This window comes from Morus notabilis, unplaced genomic scaffold (assembly GCF_000414095.1).
Source record: "Morus notabilis unplaced genomic scaffold, ASM41409v2 Scaffold860, whole genome shotgun sequence".
NCBI classification, from domain to species: Eukaryota; Viridiplantae; Streptophyta; class Magnoliopsida; order Rosales; family Moraceae; genus Morus; species Morus notabilis.
The window spans coordinates 67,106-90,515 of NW_010361004.1; the positions used below are offsets into that span (position 1 = coordinate 67,106).

A 23,410-nucleotide genomic window follows, 5' to 3' on the forward strand; every position below is an offset into this window, starting at 1 on the left:
GAGCACTCGGGCCCATCAGTAAGAAAGATAAGATAAGATAATAAAATTATTATAAGACATCATAATTAAGCATAATCAGCTCATGCATATTTATTCATGTGTACTTACAGTTATTTTGTGAGATATAGTTCCTACTTGCTGAGCGAAAGCTCAATCAGATATGTTCATGTTGTAGGTAAGGAACCTATCAGCAATTCTTGAAGGGCAATGGCAAGCGGCGGACGAATGGTGGAGATGGGAATGGATACTGCTCACGCAGTTATGTTCCGCAGTAAGTTTAAGAAAAATCATGTATATGTCTATATGATTCAAAGGTTTCAAGCATGTATGTTTAAAAAGTATACGTACATATGTATGTTAAGAAAACCGAGGTTGTAGCTAACAACCCTACTTTTGAGTATTTAAGTTTTAGAACGTTGCAACAGTGCATGCAACAAATAAATGAATTTTAAACATGACGATTTAAATGATTGATTTTAAAAGGACTTTAAGATGTACTTGAATTTAAGATTTCTCACGAAATTCATTTTAAAGTCAAATGAGATGGCCCGATTGAATTGGCTAGTTTTAGAAAGGCTTTTAAAGAGTATTTGAAACAAGAGTCCAAACGCTGCTCCGTTTGAAGGATATTTATAGAATGTTTTATCTTAACTAAAATTAAGAAAAACTTTAAGAAAGTTAGTGATTCATTCTTTTGAAATTATTGTTATGAACTATGAAAGTATTTCTTCTTATATATATATAAAAAAGAAATGTTCCGCAAATTTTAAGAAACCCCAATAAGTACAAGTTAAAAATTTAAGTTACGTTGACGGCCTCATAGGAGGGTCGTCACAATTACTATCTATTTATTCGTTATAGTCATATTTAAATATTTATTGTAACATTGTTGGTAAGTACTAGAAAATAAAAACGGAAAAGGGAAAAAAACTACTAATCATTTCCTACCTTTTTTACAAAAACTATTTTTATTTTTTTATTTTCGTTTTTATTTTTAAAATATTTGCTAAACAAACGCGGTTTGCAGATCGTTTTCGTGCCTCAAAAGACGTGCAAAAATATTTTTAAAAACAGCCAAAAACACCCTAAGTATTTTACTTGTAAGATGTTTTAAAAAGTTAATGTCATTTTTCTGCATTAAGTTATGGTTAGTAATGGATACAGAAGCTGGGTCGTTGCACAAAATTTTAGGGGTTTATGAATTACCTAGAATTCAAGGTTGGTTATAGTCTGTGAAGCATGTAGTTTTTGAGTTTCAGAAGGTGTATAAGATTGATATGATTTTATCTTACTGTGATTTTTGGGTATGTAATGTATTTATATGTTTTAATTGTCTAGGAAGTTTTACAGAATTTTTCTAAGCATATTTTAGTTATTATGGGTTTTTGATCGGTGACTGCTCGCTGTTTCACGTTTACTGACAAATTTTATGACACTTTTTGTAAAATTCATTTTACAAGCAAAAGAGAGTATTTTAATCTGTAAAACTTTTGAGATTGCTATTAATATGTTAACCAAGTGTATATATGCTCTGTGAACTATGTTACTTTACTGACTTCTTTGTCCGACTTTGAAAATTAGAAAATCACTGTTCCCCTATGGTTTTTAATTGAGATAAAATTCATGCTTTTACTATTATATGTTAGGTTCATGCTATCAAAGTTTTAGTCAAGAAATAATTTATATAAATTGATTATAATTCTCTAAGTGAGTGAGGGTCAGGGTTTTTTAATTTTATGAATCATGATTTTATGTGAATAATAATGGTACTGTGATGATTGTATAATTATGTAATGATGATATGAGACGAATTATGCTATCATTCAATGTCTTAATGATATGAATACTGATTTCTAACATTATTATGGAATGATTTAACATGAACACTTAAGAGGAAGAGTGCATCGTAAACCGGGGCAGCCGTCACCTTGTACAACAAAAAGCTAAGTAAGCTAGCGAATCAAGTAAGTACATCACTCACCTGCAACATGTTTGTTTAAAATATATAATATAATAATTGGTGTTAATTTGGATGATGAGTTATGTTTGAAATTATTTATGATGATGCATTTTATGAAAATTATAATATGACATGATATGCACTTATGATAGCCGTGATTATAAGGTACTATAATGAGGATTTTATGTAAGTTGTGATGCATCATGATAAGTTTTATTCCTCATGATTTATGAAGACAATATGAAAGAACCTTAACTAAGAAACAAGGCTAATAATTGAAAGGCATGTACCGGGCATGAGGTTCGCTCGTACGTTTTTAGGCACAAGGTTCGCCCGAGGCCGAAGTTCACCTCGTAACATTTTATGTTGCCTCGGTGGGTGATGGGGATCACTACCCCATATTCATCCTAGTTTCGCGCATTGGTACGTTGCGTAGGGTCCATTTAAGTAAACAAGATAATAATCATAAATTGGACTAGTATGTTTGGTGTTATGATATATATATATATATATATATATATATATATATATATACTTGCTAAGTGTTAAGGAATAGGATGTACTTGCTAAGTGTTATCGCTTACCCTAAGTTTTGCATGTTGCAGATAGTGGAAAAAGTAAAGTTTAAGGTGGAAGACGATGGCGTGGATGTGTGCGTGGTGTGGAAAAGGAATATCACGCGAGACGCATCCATGTTTTTAAGAATGACATTTTAGTTTTTATTGTTTTTCTTCATTTATATTATAAGTTATTTTATTATTATTATTATTATTATGAGATTTTACGAGTTAAGCTGTTAATTATTATTACGACTAATCATAAATCAAGAATGATTAAAAGCCCCACCTACGAATGCTCTTATCCAAACGATGACGAAGGGGGAAGTGGCTGCCAAAATCTCCAATGTTGTTAAAGACCACATCCCAATGTTATCTTTAAATGCATGTCTTTTTGATAGGAGTGCTACACATTCACTTGTAGCTTCTTCTTTTACTTATATTTGGTTGATGGATTTAGAATCATGATTCAAAATCATTTTCGATTTACGTGTGTTTTTTATGAGAAAAAATACTGTAGCGAGCCACAAATCATGATTTGAACAATAACACGAATTCTTGAACCAAATGCAAAGCTTGGGGAGAATTCATGAGCCTATGAGACAGAGTTCCCTACTACACTACCCTCTGGGAAGTGATAATATCCACATATTATTTACGGATGGTTCCATGTTGAAAGAGAACTCTTTGCTGACCTTATGAGAATTGACTTGTGTGATTATGACGTGATTATCGGGAAGAAATTCCTGGGTAAGTATAAGGCCTCTATCAAGTACTTGCAATGAAAGGTGATTTTCCAACCAGAAGATCAGAACAACGATTTGTGATTGTGGCCGAATTGAGTAAAAGGCCAAAGTTACTCTTGTCGGCTATGAAGGCAAGGAAGTTGTAAACAGGCAGTTACATAGGTTTTTTCTCGCAAGTATAGTTTATAAAGCCAGGTAGAGAAAGCGAAGTTTAAGATGTTCTAGTTATTGGGGAATTTTCTAAAGTATTTCCCAAATACCTGTCAGGCTACCCCCAGAAAGAGAAATCAAATTTAATATCGAGCTTGCATCATGTACTGAACCAATTTTTAAAGCGAAAGAGTTGCAAACCCAACTGAAGAATGACAATGGTTTTATTCAACCTAGTCAGTCGTCACAGGGAGCTCTAGCGTTGTTTGTGAAGAAGAATGACGACTCTATGAGACTCTACATCAATTATTGAGAATTGAATGAGGTGACCATGAAGAACAAGTACTTGTTGCCCAAAATCGATGACTTGGTTGATCAAGTGCGACAATAGCCAATACTAAAGAATCAAGATATCAGAAAATGAATAAGCATATTGACAAAAAGTATCATGTGATAAGAGACTTTATAGAAGAAAGGCATCTGGAAATATGCAATATCGCATCGATGGACAATATGGTTTACCTGTACACGAAGACCCTACCGGTTAAGGTCTTTGAGAAGCATGTCAAGGCTATAGGGATGCCTAACATGTCACATTTATTCAAATGAAGTGCAAGTAGGAGATTGTTAGCATTTATGTCCTTCATGAATAAATGTAACAATGTTTATTAGACATTTTTGACTATTTAATAAAGATTTGTTTATTTCATATATCAAGTGTTTTGTCCCATTTACATTCATATAAGTTGAATATATGATAAGCAAACTATAAATCTGAGACCGTCGCTCTAAATCTTTAGATCATGCATATAATGTGAAGAATATACGGAAGCTATTAATCTAAAGATGATGGTCTGAGCAACATGATCCGCAATCGATGGAATAAAATTGGGTATTTTATTCATGTTAAGATTGTTATGTTGTCTACTTTCTAACTGAGACGGCTTGTCTTGGTCGTCGGAGGTGGGACTCCATGGGTAGAAACATTGATATAGTTCCTATTGGTCAAATCTACATTAGATCGGACCAAAGTTAAATTGTTTTAGGGCCTGTTTGGTTCAATATTTTAGTGCATGTTTGGTAGGAGGATTGAGGGATTCAGATCCTAGGATTAAGGTTGAATCTGTGTTTGGAAGTCCAAAATAGGTTAGAATCAGAATAGTTTGAAACCCAAGTGCACAGTAAAAAACACTGTGCTCGTAATGCAAGCGCTTGGAGAGAGAACCTGAATGGCGTCCATGTCCGCTATAAGGGCAAACCAGGGATGAGCTCCGCTCCCCACGGAAGCCCCCACGCCGGTCTTTGCCACCGGCCATGTGTACTCGACGCCGAGCGAGGCGAGCTCCGATCTCACGAGTTGACTCGTCTCGTTCTCCTCAAGCAGCTGAATTTTGCTTGCGAAATGCCAAAAGCCGAGTGTTTTCTGCTTATCCTCCTCTCTTTTAACCTCATTGCTTGAACCTGTGAGACGTTAAAGAAAAACCCATTTCTCAGCAGAAGAGGAAAACTGCAATAGAAATAGAAATAGGAGGAAAAAGAAAAAAAAAAAAAAAACCCCATACGCGAATGTCACTGAAAACTTTTTTTTTTAACCAGATTTTTCTCAACAGCTTAACACCAGTTAATACACTTTTCACTCCTGTGGCAAAACGTGGAACGCATGTATGGCAATGGAAACATATTTATGGCTTTGAAGTATTAATTTTTGTTTTTTCTTCAAGTGGGTTGAGAAACAGGAAATCCCCTGAATCTGATTCAGATTGAGGGGGTATGAATTACAAGGATTTAGATGGAAAACAAAATTAACACATCGAAATCTCAAAAGAATCTTCATTTTTGGTCAATACACCTGATTTGAGTCGAAAATAATGAAATGCAATTTCAGTGTTCAGCTCAGCTCACCGATCTGGCACTATTGGAGCTGGGTCTCTCATAGAATTGGTCAATGCCGGAAAATTCTTGATCAGTCGTGCGGTGAAACAGACAAATTACATTTATTTTATAATTTTTTATTACATTTATATAATTTTTTAAATTACATTTAATTCAGAAAACATGACAACCAAACACTGGTTCAAATCACATTTCAAGTTAGAATCAGAATCATGCATATACACATCCAAACGAAGGTTCTAATCACTCTGAATCATGATTCAAATCATGATTCTGAATCAAAAGACTCAAATCACCCTGATTTCAATCCTTACACCAAACGGACCCTTAAATTGTTGATTTGGTTTGAGTTGTGGTGGTTTGAATTGTGGTGAATTGAATTGTGATTCGAACCGGTATTTAGATACACAAATAAATTGTAATTTGAATTGCGAATAAAATTCAAACTGTGTTTTGATAAAGTGTTAAAAACTATTATTAGAGTTTTGTAACAAATCTTATAAAATCTCATTGTAAATGACATCTAAAAATATGCGATATGGATGGAGATTTGTTCCTCTCTTTATTATAAACACATTAAAAAAATCATCTCAAGCGATATTAAAATGAAAAAAGTTATAATATTTTTAAGCTTGAAATTAAAGAGAGAGAAAAAGTAGAATCAAAATTGTTTTCACTGTAGTAAACAATTAAAATTGTTAGAATTTATGGGGGAGGGAGGGAGGTGAATTGTAAATCAAAGGTTTCAACCATTGTTAATGGTTTGAATTGTCCTTAAATTGACCACTCCCAAACATTAATTTAAAGCCTGAATTACGTTTGAATCCTAAATAACAGTTCGGATTGTTGAAACAAATAGAGGCATAATTAATAATTTCATTTGAATAAAGCAATTCACTTTTGACTAATTATATGCTATCACCTTTATCCTGAGATGAATAATAAACCCGTATACTTGACTGTGCCTTTTGATGTGCCAAAGAGAGACATCTTGACATTGTGTAAAGATACGCTTATCGTTACTTTGGGAGTATAACTCATGTATGCCTAGATTTATTATTCATTGATATGGAATCCATAGCATGTATTAAAAGAGTTAATGATATCCTCTTATGGCATCATCCGAGGATTAAAAAACATGAGCGTTCAACATTTAGACTACTTTGTGTTATCTAACGGTTTACTATTTGTACTGGTATGAATAATGGTTTTCTAATGGAGTGATAATGGAACATAAGATAAATGTAATCGGAAAGGTAAAACGGAACTTGACCTCAAGTCGATTATGGATATCCTATAGGGATGATACGCAATATAATAAAGTCACAGATAAGAGCTAATTAGAGCTTTGTAAATATATTATATTGATCGAGAGTGCAGTTCTAGGCTTTTAGTGAAGTAGCACGAGAACTTATAATCATGTGATGAACTTGAGAGTAAACAAATACTGTCGTGATTATAGTAGTTTGATCAATACATGTCCATCAGCTCCCTCTGCTAGCTCGTATATTTTCTTGATATGATACGGTGTATTTCTTACAACTTGGTAACTTAGTTATTTCTGCAATTGGTTATAAATCAGATGAAATTCATTCATGATGATTTATTGGTTGAATTAATTATTTAATTAATTCAAGATAAATTGGTTGAATTAATAAAGTGTTTGAATTAATTTAAGAGTTATTTGTCGGTTGAATTAATTGTGTAATTTAATTCAAGATAAATTAATTAAATTAATGTTATTGTTTTACAAAATGGGCCTAGAAAACTGGGTTCAGTTAACGGGTGGGCTACATCTGGTAAACCAAACACAGTTATGTAGTACAAACAAAGTTCGTTGTACAGTTTAATTGGACATACTTGTCCGGTTAATCAGACAATCTACGTGGCACAAACTAGTTACGATTTTTATCGCAATTTTAGATCTGAAAACTTAACTTAATTGTGAAACAAGTCTAACCTACCTCTATAAATAGCCCATTACATCCCAGAGTCAATTAGATCACTTGAGAGACTTTTTGAGAGCTATTGGTAAGGGTTCTTGAGAGAAAAAACTGTTCAAACATCAAGAACGTTTTTCCTTTGGCTCTCTTGTGGTTGGAAGGAGTTCAAGATACCAAGTAGGAGATTGAATGACGTGTGCCCACTCACACTCCGGTCGTGGAAAAGAGAATAGCTGAGAGACGACTTGGTAAGGCTCTTCCTGTGTTTATTCCGCTCGTTGTAGTCGTCTTCGAGATTCAATAGTCTGTCACCTAAAAGTATGATATAAATCTTTTGTATTTATGATATATAACATCATAAATATGATTTGACTTTGTTTTTGTTTTATGTAAATTTTTTAATATTCCGCTGCGCAACTTTTACCGTATATACCAACACTTCATTTGTCCCTGGATAATAGGACTACCAAGTGCATGTAAACCATGGTTAAAACCACATTATAGCATGCGATGTAATATTCTTATAATAAAAAAGAATACAAATTTATTGTGGTAAATACATAAAGCAATTACAATTTAGATTGACTAAACAAATTATGGAAATTGTAAAACATATAAATTAACAGTAGGTTAAGATGATCTTTCTTACAATGGAACACTATTTTTGATAATGAAAAATATTTTATGGCACAAAAGAATCTGGTGTTGCAACCTATTTATAATGAAACACTACTTTTGAAAATGAAAACTAAAATGTATCAAAAGTTAATAATCTTTATCACAATGAAACACTACTTATGATAATGAAACTAATATATATCAAAAGCTGATTAATATGATGTAGACATCAGTGAATTGACAACTAGTGCTGGAAATTTAGATGGACCGCTCGCGATTGCACGAAATACCGATTTTTTGCCTGAAGCCTGACCCGACTAGCCCGAAAAATTTGGGCCGCCTGCCTGAGCCCGAGAAGGCCCTTGAACGGGCCACGGACTTGTATTTGGCTGCCTAAGCCCGGCTGGGCAGCCCGAGCCCGCCCAATTAGCTCGACTTTTTTTAATCTTTTTTTATTTTTATAATTATTAAGTTATTTTGTGTTAAAATTATATAAAAACCAAAATTAACATTCAATAGACATTATTAACACAATTTAATAAATTAATTTTGTATATTAATTTCTTAATTCGTAATTCATGATTGCCTCGTAAAAAATCTTACTAAGAAAAGCCCAATTAGGATAAAAACTTGGCAAGGAAAAAAGAGTGCAATCATTTTGTGACGAATTATAAATTTTACAAACTTACAAAGTTATTCAATTACAATGTCAAAAGTAAATACATATTTACAAATTATAAATTTACAATTTAATTTGAAGCTGAAGGATCGTCTTAAAAATTAAATGTTAATCGATTAAATTTATCGATCCATTCTTGGCTTGCCGGAGAAATTGTATCCTGTAGACGTTGATTAGCACGATCTCAATCCTTAATGCAGACCAAGGCTTTAACAATGTCCCTTTGCAATGCATTCCGGCGTTCTTCAAGTATTCCTCTTGTCGTACTGAAGGCTTGTTCAGATGAAATAATGGAGACTAAGATACATTGCCAATTGAGTTAGGATTGGCCAAGTTAATGCCCGTGCCCTCCACCATTGACTAAGTCAAAGGATTATCTAGTATCGTTGACTACTAATCCTTCACTGAGGTACATCATACGTAATTTGCCAATCATATGCGTCTATATGTCCTACTCTTATTTTTGCACACATATAGTTTGTTATAACATCCTTATAAGGGATGCATTGTTGAAGCATTATATAAGTTGAGTTTCATCTTATAGACATATCTAACGCTAATGCTCTAAGAGATATATTTAATGCTTGTAAGAATCTAAACCAATCTTCTTGTCTTTTGTTACTACCTTGAATCCATGCAAGATTATCTCTAATTCTTTTAATGTGATTATTCATTTCTTTTAAACCTGATTTAACTATTAAATTAATTACGTGACATGCACAACGTTGGTGGAAAATAGTACCGTCACCGAATAAACTTAAATCATTTTCAAAGAACTCAATTGTTTTTGTATTGACACTAGCATTATCTAATGTTATAGCCATTACTTTATCTCTTAATCTAAATTCATCAATTACATTTAAAATTGTATTATATATTAAATCCGCGCTATGTGATCCTATAACACATTTAAAACCTAATATTCTCTTATTTAAATCAAATCTTTTAAAGTAATGTCCGGTTACAGCTAAATAATCTTTATTGGCCGTTAACACAACGCACCCGCTAGTCGAGTGTAAAAGGTTTATTAATGCTTCTTTTTCTTTTTTAAATAATTTTAATAAATCTTTCCTAAGAGTAGTTTTTGAAGTGAACTTTGCATTGAGATTATGTACAATCTTAATATATCGTTGCCAATTAGGATGTTCTACAAAACTAAGTGGTTGATCTAAAGCAGCTATCATTCGCACAACTTCCATACGATCTACTTGTGGATCGTATTTCCAAGTGGTTAGACCACCGGTTGCGCGATCAAAAGATAATTGTGTTTGACAGAGTTCGGGTCTGCCGGATTGGCTAAGCTTTTGCAAACACTTTTTGGACTGTCTTCCCAAGTGTGCGGTGCTGTGAATAGTGTCACCTTGTAATTTAGATAAATAATATTTACACTGAGCCATATGTTTAGTGTTACCTTCATTGTCGATCTCCTCAATTGTGTCGAAGTTATCCCAAATTGTCGAGGTGCGCTTGCATTTCCTCCTGGAGGTTGCAACACTTCCAGACGCAGACGCAGTCGCACTTGCACTCACCGCTTTTCCACGCCCACCACCATTGCGACCACGACCTCCAATACGCCCACCAGGGCTCGGAGTCGGATTATTAGATTCCTGCGTAAAAAATTCATTAGTGAGAAATTATCTTTCTTCCACGTTGTGTTGGATATCAACGGGAATACCACTATAACCAAAAGGATCCATTATAAAAAAATAAGAGTGATTTGAGAGAGAGAGCTTTAGGATAATGTGATAGTTTTTAGAAAAATTGTGAGGGAGATTTGAGAGATTGAGAGAAATTGAAAGGGATTGAGAGAGTTTAAGTGAGAAAAATGTGTGATGGGGGGTATTTATAGGGAAATTTTTGGGTTAAAAATTGATTTTTTTTTCAAAAAAATTCAGATGCACCGGCTACTTTTGGTTTCGGCAGGTCGGGTTGGGGCAAAAATTCGGGTAACAATAAAAAAACTAGCTGTTAGACGGGTTTTCAGGCAATTTGGTAGTTTGGGTAGGTCGGGAAATTCGGGCAAATCTGGCTTTGGGTCGGGTCGGGCTCTAACAGTCGAAATTTTGACCGTTGGTCGGGTTTTCGAGCAGTCGGGTGGGTCAGGCAAATCGGGCTTGGCCGGAAAAATTTTAAAAAAAATTCGGCAAACGGCAATTGACGGCAACAACACAGCGAGCTCCAACGTGGTGTCTCTTTTCGGGCTGCCCGAGCCCGAACTCGAAAATATAGTGTTGGATGGGCCAGCAATTAGGCCTGTTTGCCGAGCCCAAAAAATTTGGGCCTTGGGCCGGCCCGCCGGCTGAAAGTTCCAACACTATTGACAACCTCTTTTTCACTAACATTTTACGATCCTGTTTTCGTCTTTTTGTCATATTTCAGACAATGATATGATAATTAAATACACTAAAATGCAATTGAAATTAAAATCAAAATCACAGAAACCTCATTACGCTCAAGATTATGATCAAGATTATGTACTTGAACAACACAACATTATGTTAAAGATTGTAATCAGGAAAACTCAAAAAATTCTGACTAAAATTCTTGTTGTGCACTTGAATCTGAGGGACGCGCCATTCTGATTTTGAATTTGATGCTTCCCCTTTCTTCGAGATAAGGTGTGGGTTTTGGATGAAGAAGTGCCCTTGTTCTTGCCGGAATCGCTTTTGGATGATGATTACCCCTTCCTAGAGGTCCGGCTTCGCGTTTTGGGAGAGGAAACCGTCGAAATGTTCTTTTTCGTTGTTTTCTTATTTCCCTGCGTTGGTTTCTTGGCCATCGACTGCTTTTTCATTGTTTTGGTCCGGGATTTTGAGGTGGAGGTGCGGTTGATGGTCGTTGTCTATGGAGGATGATTTTAGAGTTTTTGGACGGGAATCAGAGAAAAAGGGACGTTCAGATTTCGGAAGAAATGATCAGTATAATGAAAACTGATTTTCTGGATGCTCTTAATAGTTTTTTTAAAATAAAGTCTCGTTGATTTTACTTTACTGATTCAAGTTTTCAATTTCAATTTTACTACACTTAAAAACTCTCATAAAAAATCACATCTAACTTTTTTGTTACAATTAAAAGCTCTCACATAAAATCACAGCCTCGTTCACTTCGCGAATTTGAGTTTTTAATTCGAGCTAAGATGTAACATTTTCTGAAAACTTTTCACTATAGTAAAAAAAGTTAGATATGACATTTTTTGAGAGCTTTTTACTGTAGAAACTTAAAACTAAAAACTTGAATCAGTGAAATGAACAAGGCCGTCATTTAAGCTTGAATTAAAAACTCAAATCGATGAACTGAATGAGACTTAAAACTTTCCCTTTATTGAATATTGTGCGTTTCATTTGCATATTCAAATTTCATTTTAAGATTTGGGCATCGTTCATTTCACCAATTAGAGTTTAGAATTTAAGTTTTACTATAGTAAAAAGCTCTTAAAAATAAATATATCTAACTTTTTTACTATAATAAAAAACTTTTATATAAAATCATATCTCAACTAAAATTAAAAATTCAAATCGACGAACTAAACGAGCCATTGATTTTCAAAATTATCCTACTTTATTGTTTCATTATTTTCAACACTTTTCATTATATAAGGATAATAATGTCTTTTTATATACAATCGTGGATAGTTTTGTAAATAAATAGAATAGTAGAAATTTTTTATTCTCATAATGCTCTAAGTTGACGTTTATGTATATAACTCAAGAAAAAATATAAAATATGACTGTCAAAATTTGATGTAGAAATTCCCCTAAAAAATGTAGAAATTAATTAATAAAAGGAAAAAAAAAGGAATATTTTTGCAATCAACTCTCATTAGTCAATTGACAACTTGATAACTTACAAAAAGGTTTTTCAATTCAATGCTAAAAACTAAAGGGTTGTTCTCTTAGAGTGTAATTTAAATGTAATTTTTTAGTTGAATTTGAGTTATAACTTGAGTTGAAGTTGTAACTTAAATAAAGTTGAGTAAAGTTGAATAAAATTAAAACTTAAAAGAATATGAACTTGAATAAAGTTGAAACTCGGGTTTTTTTTTTTTTGAGTTTTTTAAACGAAAGAACAACCCCTAAAAATAAATAGTGTAAAAGAGTCTTTAAATTCACTGACAATGTAATGCAGACTGGGGAGAGACCAGAGGAAAGCAATAAGTGTCATTAGGTACATCATAAATGTCATTGAGCACAAAATGCCACCACTCATGCAAGAGTAATCTATCAAAGTGCAATTCCTTTGAAGCTGCACCAGTTCAATTTCAATACAAAGATTAGCCCAGCTTGAGCAATGCTAAAATAATGTAAAAGAAAATGAGACGGTAGAAAAATAAAAATGACAATTGAATTTTCTTTTCTATTCTTTTCTATCTTATTCTAACAAGTATGTAAAACCAAACTTGGGATGGTTAAATAACTTAAGAAGTCTCAAGAATGGAGCCTATAAGACCAAAATCTTACTCTAAGTTTGTCAACGCCAAAATTGGAATAGTAAAAGAACTTAGAAGTCTCGACGATCAAGCATATCTACCAAGGTCATTCTCCTTGGAAATCTTGGGGGAAGCCTCATATACATAGTGTCCTGAATCTCAATCGGCAAATGTGTAGCTACAATCACAATCCCGCCATTCTTTCTATGCTCGGAAATGATGTACTCCAGCAACTTCACCCCATCATCATCTAATGCAACTGAAGGCTCATCGAGCAACCAAATTGGCCTGTTGATCGCTAACAACCTGGCGAGCTGAAGCCTCTTTCGCTGCCCCATTGACAGAATCTTGGCTTTCTCTTTAGCCAATTTTCCAAGCCCCATCAACTCCAAAGCAGCCAAAGACTTCCCTTGCTTCCCTTCAAGAACTTCAAACCACTGAACATTGTCAAGAACTGACATATTATTTTTTATTGCCTCTTTAAGGGAGAGCCAGTTGAGCTGAAGCTTGTATTGATGGAAGATTCCTGATTTTGTGATATCGTGACCATTCCAGAGAATCTCTCCGGCCGAAGGACGATTAAACCCTGCCAACATTCTGAGGAAAGTTGTCTTGCCTGACCCGTTTGTGCCAGTCAACACTAGTGACCCTCCATCATAAAGGGTGACATTAACATGTCTTAGAATTTGTTGGGCATTTCTCATGCAAGAAACATTCTTAAGAAGAAGCCTTGGGAGTGCTGGTTTTCTGAGAGACATTGATTGTTTTCGAAAATATAGACTTTCTCCAAAAAGAAGTTCAGACCTTTTTCTTTTTGAGGCTTTTGGAAAAACCAATCAACAAACTCACTCCCAATCACTAGATGAATCCCTGTGATTAATTCATAGAAGCAAAATATTAGGATGAAACCCTATTCAAATTCAAACATATGAATTTGTTTAGAGCAAAAGATAGGACAAAAAAATTAGAGCTTAATAATTGCTGCTAAACAAGATTAGAGCTTCCTGAAGGATTGACACCTAATTATTGCCTAAAGGCAAATTTGACCTTAAATTTTTTTTTTTTTTTTTAAAAGAAAAAAAACCCAGTAACGACAAATTCTGAGATGAATACAAAAAAGAAAAAAAAAAGAAAAAAAAGGAAGACCATATAAATTGATCGGAGCAAAAGGTAGAAATGCAAAATTAGTCCTTAATAGGTGCTGCTGGAGAAGATTAGAGCTTTTTGAAGTATTTTGACAACTGATTATTCCCTATAGGCTACAGGCACCACTAGAATCTTTTTTTAAAAATAAAAAAAATCAATCTTAAGTAGTAAATAAAATTCTGTAATGAATTTCTAAAAAGCAAAAACTTAACTGACATATTAATACATAAAAATGAAAATACTTAACTGGAAGTCTTTATAGGGATGGATCAGCCTGTTAAGCTCTACTGTGACAATAGTGGAGTAGTGGCGAACTCAAAAAGAGTCAGGAGCCACAAAATTTGATTTTTATAGACTAAGATGTCAATTAAGTTTTTGCTTTTGGGAATTCATTACAGAATTTTATTTAGTAATTAAGATTGATTTGTTTTTTTATTAAAAAAAAAAAAATCTAGTGGTGCCTGTACCCAACAGGGAATAATCAGTTCAAAGTCTTTTAAAAAGCTCTAATCTTCTCTAGCAGCACCTATTAAGTAATTTCTACCTTTTGCTCTGATCAATTCATCAATTTATATCGTCTAGCAGCACCATCCTTGACTTCTACCATTACTATCAAGATGTGAAACAGTCCACTTTATTATATATCTTTCGAATTGGAGGTAGCCAAACCCACACACTTCCTCTAACAAAATTATACTAAATATTTAATATCAGAATCTATGGCGAAACAACTGCTATAATTCACGGAAACTAAACAATTTTGCAAAAGAAATTTACATACCCTGACATTTTGGTGAAGATGTTCGGATCAGAAGCTCTGTTAAAAAAATGTCAATAAAAATTCAAAAACTTGAAGGATCCAAAGCTGTGTAATCAATAACTCCTAAATTAAAAAAAAAAATGAAAAGCTAAAACACTGATTAATCACATAAAAAGTTTCCCATTACTACAGATAGAATTCTCAGTTAGCCAAAATCTGAAAAGCTTAGATTTATCAGTTTATATAAAATGTTCGGCGAAATTTCTCTCTAGTTCCAAAATACATGAAGAAATTAAACATATATAAATTGCAAAATGTAAATTTGCTGACCTCGAAGATGGAGGAACTGAAAACGGAGGCGACCAAGGATTTCTCATAGGAATCTTATCATCTCTAAAACCCCGTGTGTTCTTCTATTTACTAAACTACCCTTCTCTGCACTGCGCCTAGAGTCTATTGGGCTTCCGTTACGGGTTTATCGCAGCCCACATTTGTAGACGTTTTTTTTTTAACCGGCAAACGGTCTGGACCGGCTGGTTCCGAAGTCCATTACGTATAAATATTGAACCGCCGACTTTTCAATCGTCCCAAATCTCAGTTCTTAACCCTGCTACTTTTCTTAGGAGAGAAAGAGAGAAATAAGTCAAGAGTTGAGATGGATTAAAATGAATATGTTAATAATTTACATAAGTTAATAAATATGTAAAATTATTATTTTTATCTATAACTTGTCTGGTTATGAATCACAACTTGATAAGTTATTTACGGTTTTTGTCCATAACTTGTCTGAATATGAATCATAACTTGACAAATTTGTCCATAACTTATCTGGTTATGAACCATAACTTGATAAGTTATGAACTATTAATTTCTATTACTAAAAATTAGCCTATATACTTTCTTAAGTTTTTCATATTGACATATTTTCTACTATTTCTGTTTTCCCTAATTTTCCCTATGGGCTTACAGCTTACTATAGTAACGCCTCCTATATTTTACAAATAGGGAAAAGGAAGAAAATAGTATAATTAGTAAAGTAATTAGTAAATCATAGTATATTTTTAAAAATAGTAAATTATAGCTAAATTTGATATTATCAATTTTAAAAATTATTAAAAATTAAAAATACTCCTAAATTTCTTTTCCACTTCACTCATCCCCATAAACATCTATTTTTAAAAAAATAATAAATTATAGCGTATTTTCTAAAATAGGTAGATTATAGTCAAGTCCACCATGGCCAGGACCAGTGGCCGGAGACCATTTTTTGGTAATCTGTGACCGTTTTTCGGTGACCGGTGATCATTTTTCGGCGACCGTTTAGCACTACATTTACTGATAAATACCGTATTTACTAGTAAATACTCTATTAACCCAAAAAGTCGATCACCGACTCCGGCGACTGTTTAGCACTGTATTTACAGGTAAATATCGTATTTACTAATAAATACCGTCTTTACTAATAAATATCATATTTACTTTAAAATTTAGCTATTGACTCCGGTACCTGTTTAACACTGTATTTAACAGTAAATATCGTATTCACTAGTAAGTATCATATTTATCTGAAAATTTAGGCACTGAATCCGGTGACCGTTAAACACAATATTTACTAATAAATATCGTATTTGCTAGTAAATATCGTATTTGTAAGTAAATATCATATTTATCTGAAATTTTGACCACTAACACTATATTTACTTGTAAATACTGTATTTATCGATAAATATCGTATTTACTCGCAATAACATATTTATCTGAAAATCTAACTGCCGGTGTGCCGACACCGACAATTAGTAAATAAATATCGTATTTACTAGTACATATCATATTTATCTCAAAATCTGAAAAATCTAGCCTCCGGCACTGACGACTAATAAATACAGTATTTACTAGTAAATAACATATTTACTCGTAAATATCATATTTACCTGAAAATAAGTTCCTGGAGCTAAACACTTATTTACCAGTAATATTGTATTTATTAGTAAATATTATATTTATCTAAAAATCTGACTGCCGGCTCCCGTGACCATTAAATACCGTATTACCAGTAAATACAATTTTTACCTGTAATATAATATTTACTCATAAATGCCATTTTTATCTAAAAATTTGGCCGCCAGTGTTGGTGACCGTTAAATACCGTATTTATGGATAGATACTATATTTACCTATAAATATTGTAATTACTAAGAAATTCGGCCGCTAGAGCTGGCCACCTGTAAATACTGTATTTACCAATGCATTTACTGGTAAATACAATATTTGCTAAAATTTTCTATTATTTGTGTTAAAATTAACATAAAAAATCTAGAAATATAAAACTAAAAAATAACAAATAGTTCATTTCTTTATAAAACTTCTTCCCAAATTATTTTAATTACAAAATCAACCCCAAATTAAACCCCAAACTAAAAACATTATCTTAACCCTAAAATCAGCCCCAAATATTTTCGAGCTGCCAACCCTACCACCCAGACGCTGTCAGCCACACCTAACCGTCGCGGAAAAAGGCCCTATGTAGCGAACAAAACATTGTGACAGACTTGCATGTTGGTTTCTCAAACTAGATTTTCAAAAAAAAAATTACACGGAAGCGCGCTATCGATCGAATCGTATAAATTAAAATTTAATGTGATTATTATTTAATGTTAATTTAACTACTATGAAATCAAAGAGAAGAAAAATAATTTTACTAAAAAAAAATTGTTGGAACTCTTTCACAAATTCACACATGATGATGATCTGTCCGCCATTGAAGAAAAAAAAATTACATATTGACTCTTATTTTACAATTGATCTAATCAATATAAAATAACAAAAACTAATTCCATGAAACATGAAAAATTTACAACCAATCCATTCGCATAATACATAATCATCACACAAGAATCATACATCATATGCATAAGTGCCTATCAATAAAACATACACGAATTATCACATAATCAAACTTTAAATTAGCATGAAATAAAGACCGCTCTGATATTGTTGGTTTCTCAAACCGATTTTTTTAAAAACATTGTGCGGAAGCATGGTATCGATCAAATCACATAAATTAAAATTTAATGCGATCATTATTTCATGTTAATTAAACCACAATGAAATCAAAGATAAGAAAAAGAATTTTACCGTCGTTCGATTAGGACGTTAATCTTGAACTCCTCCAACACCGTCTTGAGCTTTAAATTCTAAGAACACCACGGCTCTTTCTCAACGTATCTCCGATCAACGTGAACTCGAACGTGTGGGCGTTTTAATGGGTTTCTGAACGCATAAAAAGGATGAATGAGATGGTCACCTATGACTATCACTCACTTTTTTCAAAAGTACGTGATATTTCTCAGAGTCTTTTCTCTGTATTGTTTTTCTCTCACTCTTCTCTAAAAATAATACGTACTCTTATCTGAAGAGATATTAGAGAGATTTTTAAGTATTTAATTTAAACAATTTAAATCAAATAACCTCCCGCTACCACACTTAGTGGGATTTTTTTTTTCATCCACTTTCTCTCCTTTTTTTAACGTGTATATTAAGTTAAGGGAATTATATATATATGGCCTTATTTTATTGGCAAAATTAAATTAAAAAAATCTTTTCTCTTAATGAAAAACGTGGAGAGCTTTAGGAGTGAGAAAAAATTTCTCTCTTTCTATAAAAGTGCTTAGATTCATGCATATTAATTTAAAATAATTTTAAAATAATTTTAATATTAATTAATCGAATTAATTAATATGAGTATTTAGAATTCTCAATTCTAAATTAACAATCATAACCAAATATGATATATATAGTTCACATTAATCTTATGGAGTCGTTGGGATGAACCATGGACATTATAAATTTAAGTTCCAATAATTTTGACAATTAATTAACACCTTAATTAATATATTAAAATTATTAATTCTAAATTACTCCACTATAAATTTAGAATTGCACTCTTATAATTATAAAACAATTATGTTCATGGAATTTGTGTTGTCCATTAATATAGTCATTACATACGAATTAATCATCTATAAACGGTTCATAATTAAAGCTAGAAATTTTCCATTGGCCTCTTTAATTATATATTTCTCCATAAGTATCATTGATCTTCTAATGAATAATATATTTTATGATCCAATCATAAAATTGAACGCTCTAATTATTCAAGCCCCGAATCAACACTTATGGGAATCGTCCATCTACTTCATTATGAAGGAATGGATTTCGTCTTCTAAATTATTATTCCTGGCTATTTATTTTACCATGCTCTCAATATACCAAGACTTTGACACTATTCATATATGTCATTACTCAATATGTTAAGGAACATAATATCATAAATAGGAATATATTAATCACTCAAAATTAAGATTAATTGATATATGACCATCATTGATTAATATTAAATGCTCTATTTAATAATATAATTTATTAGAGATTCATAATTAATTACGTTCCGGTCCTATGTAATCATATTACATAAAGTGTTTTCATTCCAATAATCTCATTATTAACAATCTAGGATAAGATTGTTTCATTCATAATGTAATGAACCGCACTAGTAACTTTAAATTAAACATTCCAACTTTAAATTATAATTACAATAAGTTTAGATTTTTTTACTCCAAACATTATCCTCTGCATATAACACTTATATACAATGGTTAAAGTTACATCTCAAATAATCTAGGGATTTTTTATATTTATAAAACATCACATACATGCAAAATAATATTGAAAACAATTTCGCATTTCATTAATAATCTGCAAAGTATTTACATCTTATTTGATTTATGGACACATACCCCAACAATCTCCAGCTTGCCCTAAAGCAAATGAGACATGTCTTTAAGTCCCATACTTTTAAGATGTCTCTCAAAACTCCCAGCTGGTAATATTTTGGTAAACTGATCAGCTATGTTATTCGCGGATGCGATCTTTTCAACTGAAACGTCTCCTCTAGAAACAATCTCTTTGACTAGTGGAATTTCCGCTCTATATGCTTTCCTTTGCGGTGGTTACTGGGCTCCTTGGCATTGGCCACTGCTCCACGGTTGTCACAATAGAGTTTGATGGGCTCATGCATGTTTGGAACAACTTCCAACTCCTTCAGAAATTCATGAAGCCAGAGTTTTTCCTTAGCTGCTTCACAAGGTGTTATATACTCAACCTCTATGGTTGAGTCAGCAATACAAGATTGCTTGATACTCGTCCATATAATGGCTCCATTTCTCAAAGTGAACACCGCCCTCGAGGTAGACTTGCAAGAGTCCCTATCAGATTGAAAATCAGAATCAATATATTCAATAGGATCAAATCTCTACCAGAGTATACTAGCATATGGTTTCTCGTCTTCCTCAGATATTTGAGAATGTCTTTGACTACAACCCAATGATCTAATCCTCAGTTTGACTGGTATATGCTAACCATCCCTACTACAAAGCATATATCTGGTCTAGTTCATAGCATTGCATACATCAGGCTACCAACCGCTGATGCATAGGGAACTCGTCTCATATCCTTTTCCTCTTGAGGTGTCTTTGGACACTGCTCCTTAGAGAGATGAACTCCATGTCGGGAAGGTAAATTTCCTTTCTTGGAGTTCTGCATCAAAAACTTAACAAGCACCTTGTTAATATACGATGCCTGAGAGAATGTTAAAAGCCTATTCTTGCGATCCCGGATAATCTAGATCCCAAGAATGTAGTTGGCTTCTCCCAAATTCTTCATTTGGAATTGGCTGGCTAGCCAGTTTTTTACTTTGGATAACGATTCTACATCATTCCCAATGAGCAGAATGTCATCTACATAAATAATAAAGAAAACTTCTTTATTTCCTTGAATTTGATTGTAGACACAAGGTTCACCAAGATTTTGTTCAAAACCATAAGATTTTATGGCTTCATTAAATTTGATGTTCCAAGATCTAGAAGCTTGCTTTAGTTCATAAATGGACCTTTGTAATTTGCATACCTTCTGCTCTTGACCTTCTACCACGAATCCCTCTAGTTGGACCATATGAATGGTATCTTCAAGATGGCAGCTCAGAAACACTGCCTTGACATCCATTTGTCATATCACATAGTCATAATGAGTGGCAATACATAAGAGGATACAAATGGACTTTAGCATGACTACAGGGGAAAAATCCTCATAGTCTACTCCTTCCTTTTGGGTAAAACCCTTTGCAATCAATCTTGCTTTGAACGTTTTAACTTTTCCATCAGCTCCTCTTTTTCTCCTGTAGATCCATTTGCAACTAATAGGCTTAACGCCTTCTGGTAGGTCTACAAGCTCCCAGATGGAATTGGAGTACATAGACTCCATTTCAAGTTTCATGGCTTCTTGCCATTTTTCTCGATCAATATCAACAACTGCTGAAACCTAAAAATTTTTGGGCTCAGCAGGCAGGCACTATTCGCCGCCCATCCAACCATTTTGGCCGGGCTCGGGCTCGGGCAGCCCGAGGAAAATCCATTCCCGGCAGCCCGCCACTAGTGGAGAAGTCGAGATCGCCGTCTGTTGGTTTTTTTTTTGAATTTTCCCGCGTAACCCGAAGTTGCCTGAATTTTACCCAAATTTTGCCTGAATATTTTTGACCGTTAGCCCAAATTTTGAACCCAACGGCTCTTTTTTGCCCGACTCGACCGCTGCCCGAATTTTGCCCAAAATTTGAACCCCAACGGCTATTTTTATTACCGTTGCCCGAACCCGACCCGACCGACCGAATTTCTGTTACCGTTGGAACCGAATTTTTGAGGGGAAAATTTTTTTTTCAAGCCAAAAAATTTCCAATAAATACCCCCCTCCCCCAACCATTTTCCTCACCTAAAAACTCTCATCCTCTCTTAATTTCTCTCAATCTTTCTCAAATCTCTCTTAATCTCTCTCAAATCTCTCTTAATCTCGCTTAAATCTCTCTCGATCTCTCTTAATCTCTCTCAAAGCGCTCTCAATCTCTCTTATATTTCATAATGGCTTCTTTTGGTTATGGTGATGATATTCCCATTGATGCCCAATTCAACATCGAAGGAGGGCAATTTCCTACTAATATTTTTCAAACGCAGGAATCGCAAACAACAGAAATAGCTGCTAAGGAAGCTGCAAATCCGAGCCCTGGTGGACGTACTAGAGGTCGTGGACGTAATAGTGGTGGGCGTGGAGGAGAGGCAAGTGGAAGTGCTAGTGCAAGTGTTGCAAGTTCTAAGAAGAAATATAAGCGTATCTCAACAGTTTGGGAGCACTTCAACACATTCTAGGAGGTCGACAATAACGGTAATGTTAAACACATAGCTCAAAGTAAATATTGTGGTGATAAATTACAAGTTAACACTATTCACGGTACTACACACTTGAGAAGACACTCTGAAAAGTGTCTTCAAAAGCAAGGAGGCGGAGCCGATCTCTGCCAAACACAATTATCGTCTGACTGCCAAACCGAAGGTCTAAGCACGTGGAAATACGATCTGCAAGTTGATCGTATGGAAATGTCACGATTAGTAGCCACATTAGATCAACCACTTAGTTTTACCGAACAAAGAAATTGACAGCGTTATATTTAAATTGTACATAATCCTAATGCACAATTTTTTTCAAGAACTACTCTGAAGAAAGATGCATTAAAATTATATAAATAAGAAAGGGAAGCATTAATCAACCTTTTACACTCTACTAGTGGTTGCATTGTGTTAACGGTGGATATTTGGTCCGTCGTTGCCAACAAAGATTATTTAGCTGTAACCGGACATTATTTTAAAGGTTTTGATTTCGATAAGAGAATATTAGGTTTTAAATATGTTCTAGGATCATATACTGCTGATTTATTATATAATATAATTTTATCTGTCATTGATGAATATAGTTTAAGGAATAGAGTAATGGCTATAACATTAGATAATGCTATTGCAAATACTAAAACAATAGAACTTTTTAAAAAAGATTTAAGTTTATTCGGTAATAATGATATATTTCACCAATGTTGTGCATGCCATGTAATTAATTTAATAGTAAAATCCGGTTTAAAATCAATGTTAGGTCATATTAAAAGAATTAGAGATAACATTGCATGGATTGAATGTAGTAATCAAAGAATACAAGATTGGTTTAGGTTTCTACAAACATATAATCAAAATCCTAGAGCATTAGCCTTAAATATGACCGTAAGATGGAACTCCACTTATATAATGCTTAAACAATGCATCCCCTATAAAGATGCTATAACAAACTATGTTAGTGTAAAATTAGGACCAAGATTTATAGATGAAACTGATTAGTTAATTGCCGAACTCTTGTATAACTTTTTAGGTAGATTTCACGAAGTTACTTTAAAGCTTAGTGGAACATATTACCCAACGTTACCATTAGCGTTAGGAGAACTTTTAAGAATGGCTATTTTATTTAGTGAATTTAGGACACGAGGTTTTAGGAGTTCTTATCGCTTCTATGGAAAAGAAGTTTAAAAAAGATTGGACTAAATTACCAATGTTGTATGGTTTCGGTGTTATTTTTGATCCTAGATTAAAATTAAAAGATTTAGAAAGT

The 23,410-nt window shown here is 33.4% G+C and overlaps 1 protein-coding gene across 1 annotated transcript; it reads right to left on the reverse strand.

Annotated features, from left to right (window-relative positions):
• Positions 1-12,681: 12,681 nt before the first annotated feature.
• LOC21386224 (ABC transporter I family member 1) lies at positions 12,682-15,253 on the reverse strand. The gene is made up of 3 exons (XM_010097774.2): positions 15,209-15,253; positions 14,900-14,935; positions 12,682-13,842 (listed from the first exon to the last, which is right to left on the reverse strand). Exon 3 carries the CDS (start codon positions 13,728-13,730, stop codon positions 13,044-13,046), a length of 687 nt encoding a protein of 228 aa, XP_010096076.1. The 5' UTR covers positions 13,731-13,842; positions 14,900-14,935; positions 15,209-15,253; the 3' UTR covers positions 12,682-13,043.
• Between the last annotated feature and the right edge of the window lie 8,157 nt (positions 15,254-23,410).

Excerpts from the sequence above, each read along its gene's own strand:
- LOC21386224 (XM_010097774.2), bottom strand. The coding sequence starts at position 13,730 with ATGTCTCTCAGAAAACCAGCACTCCCAAGGCTTCTTCTTAAGAATGTT.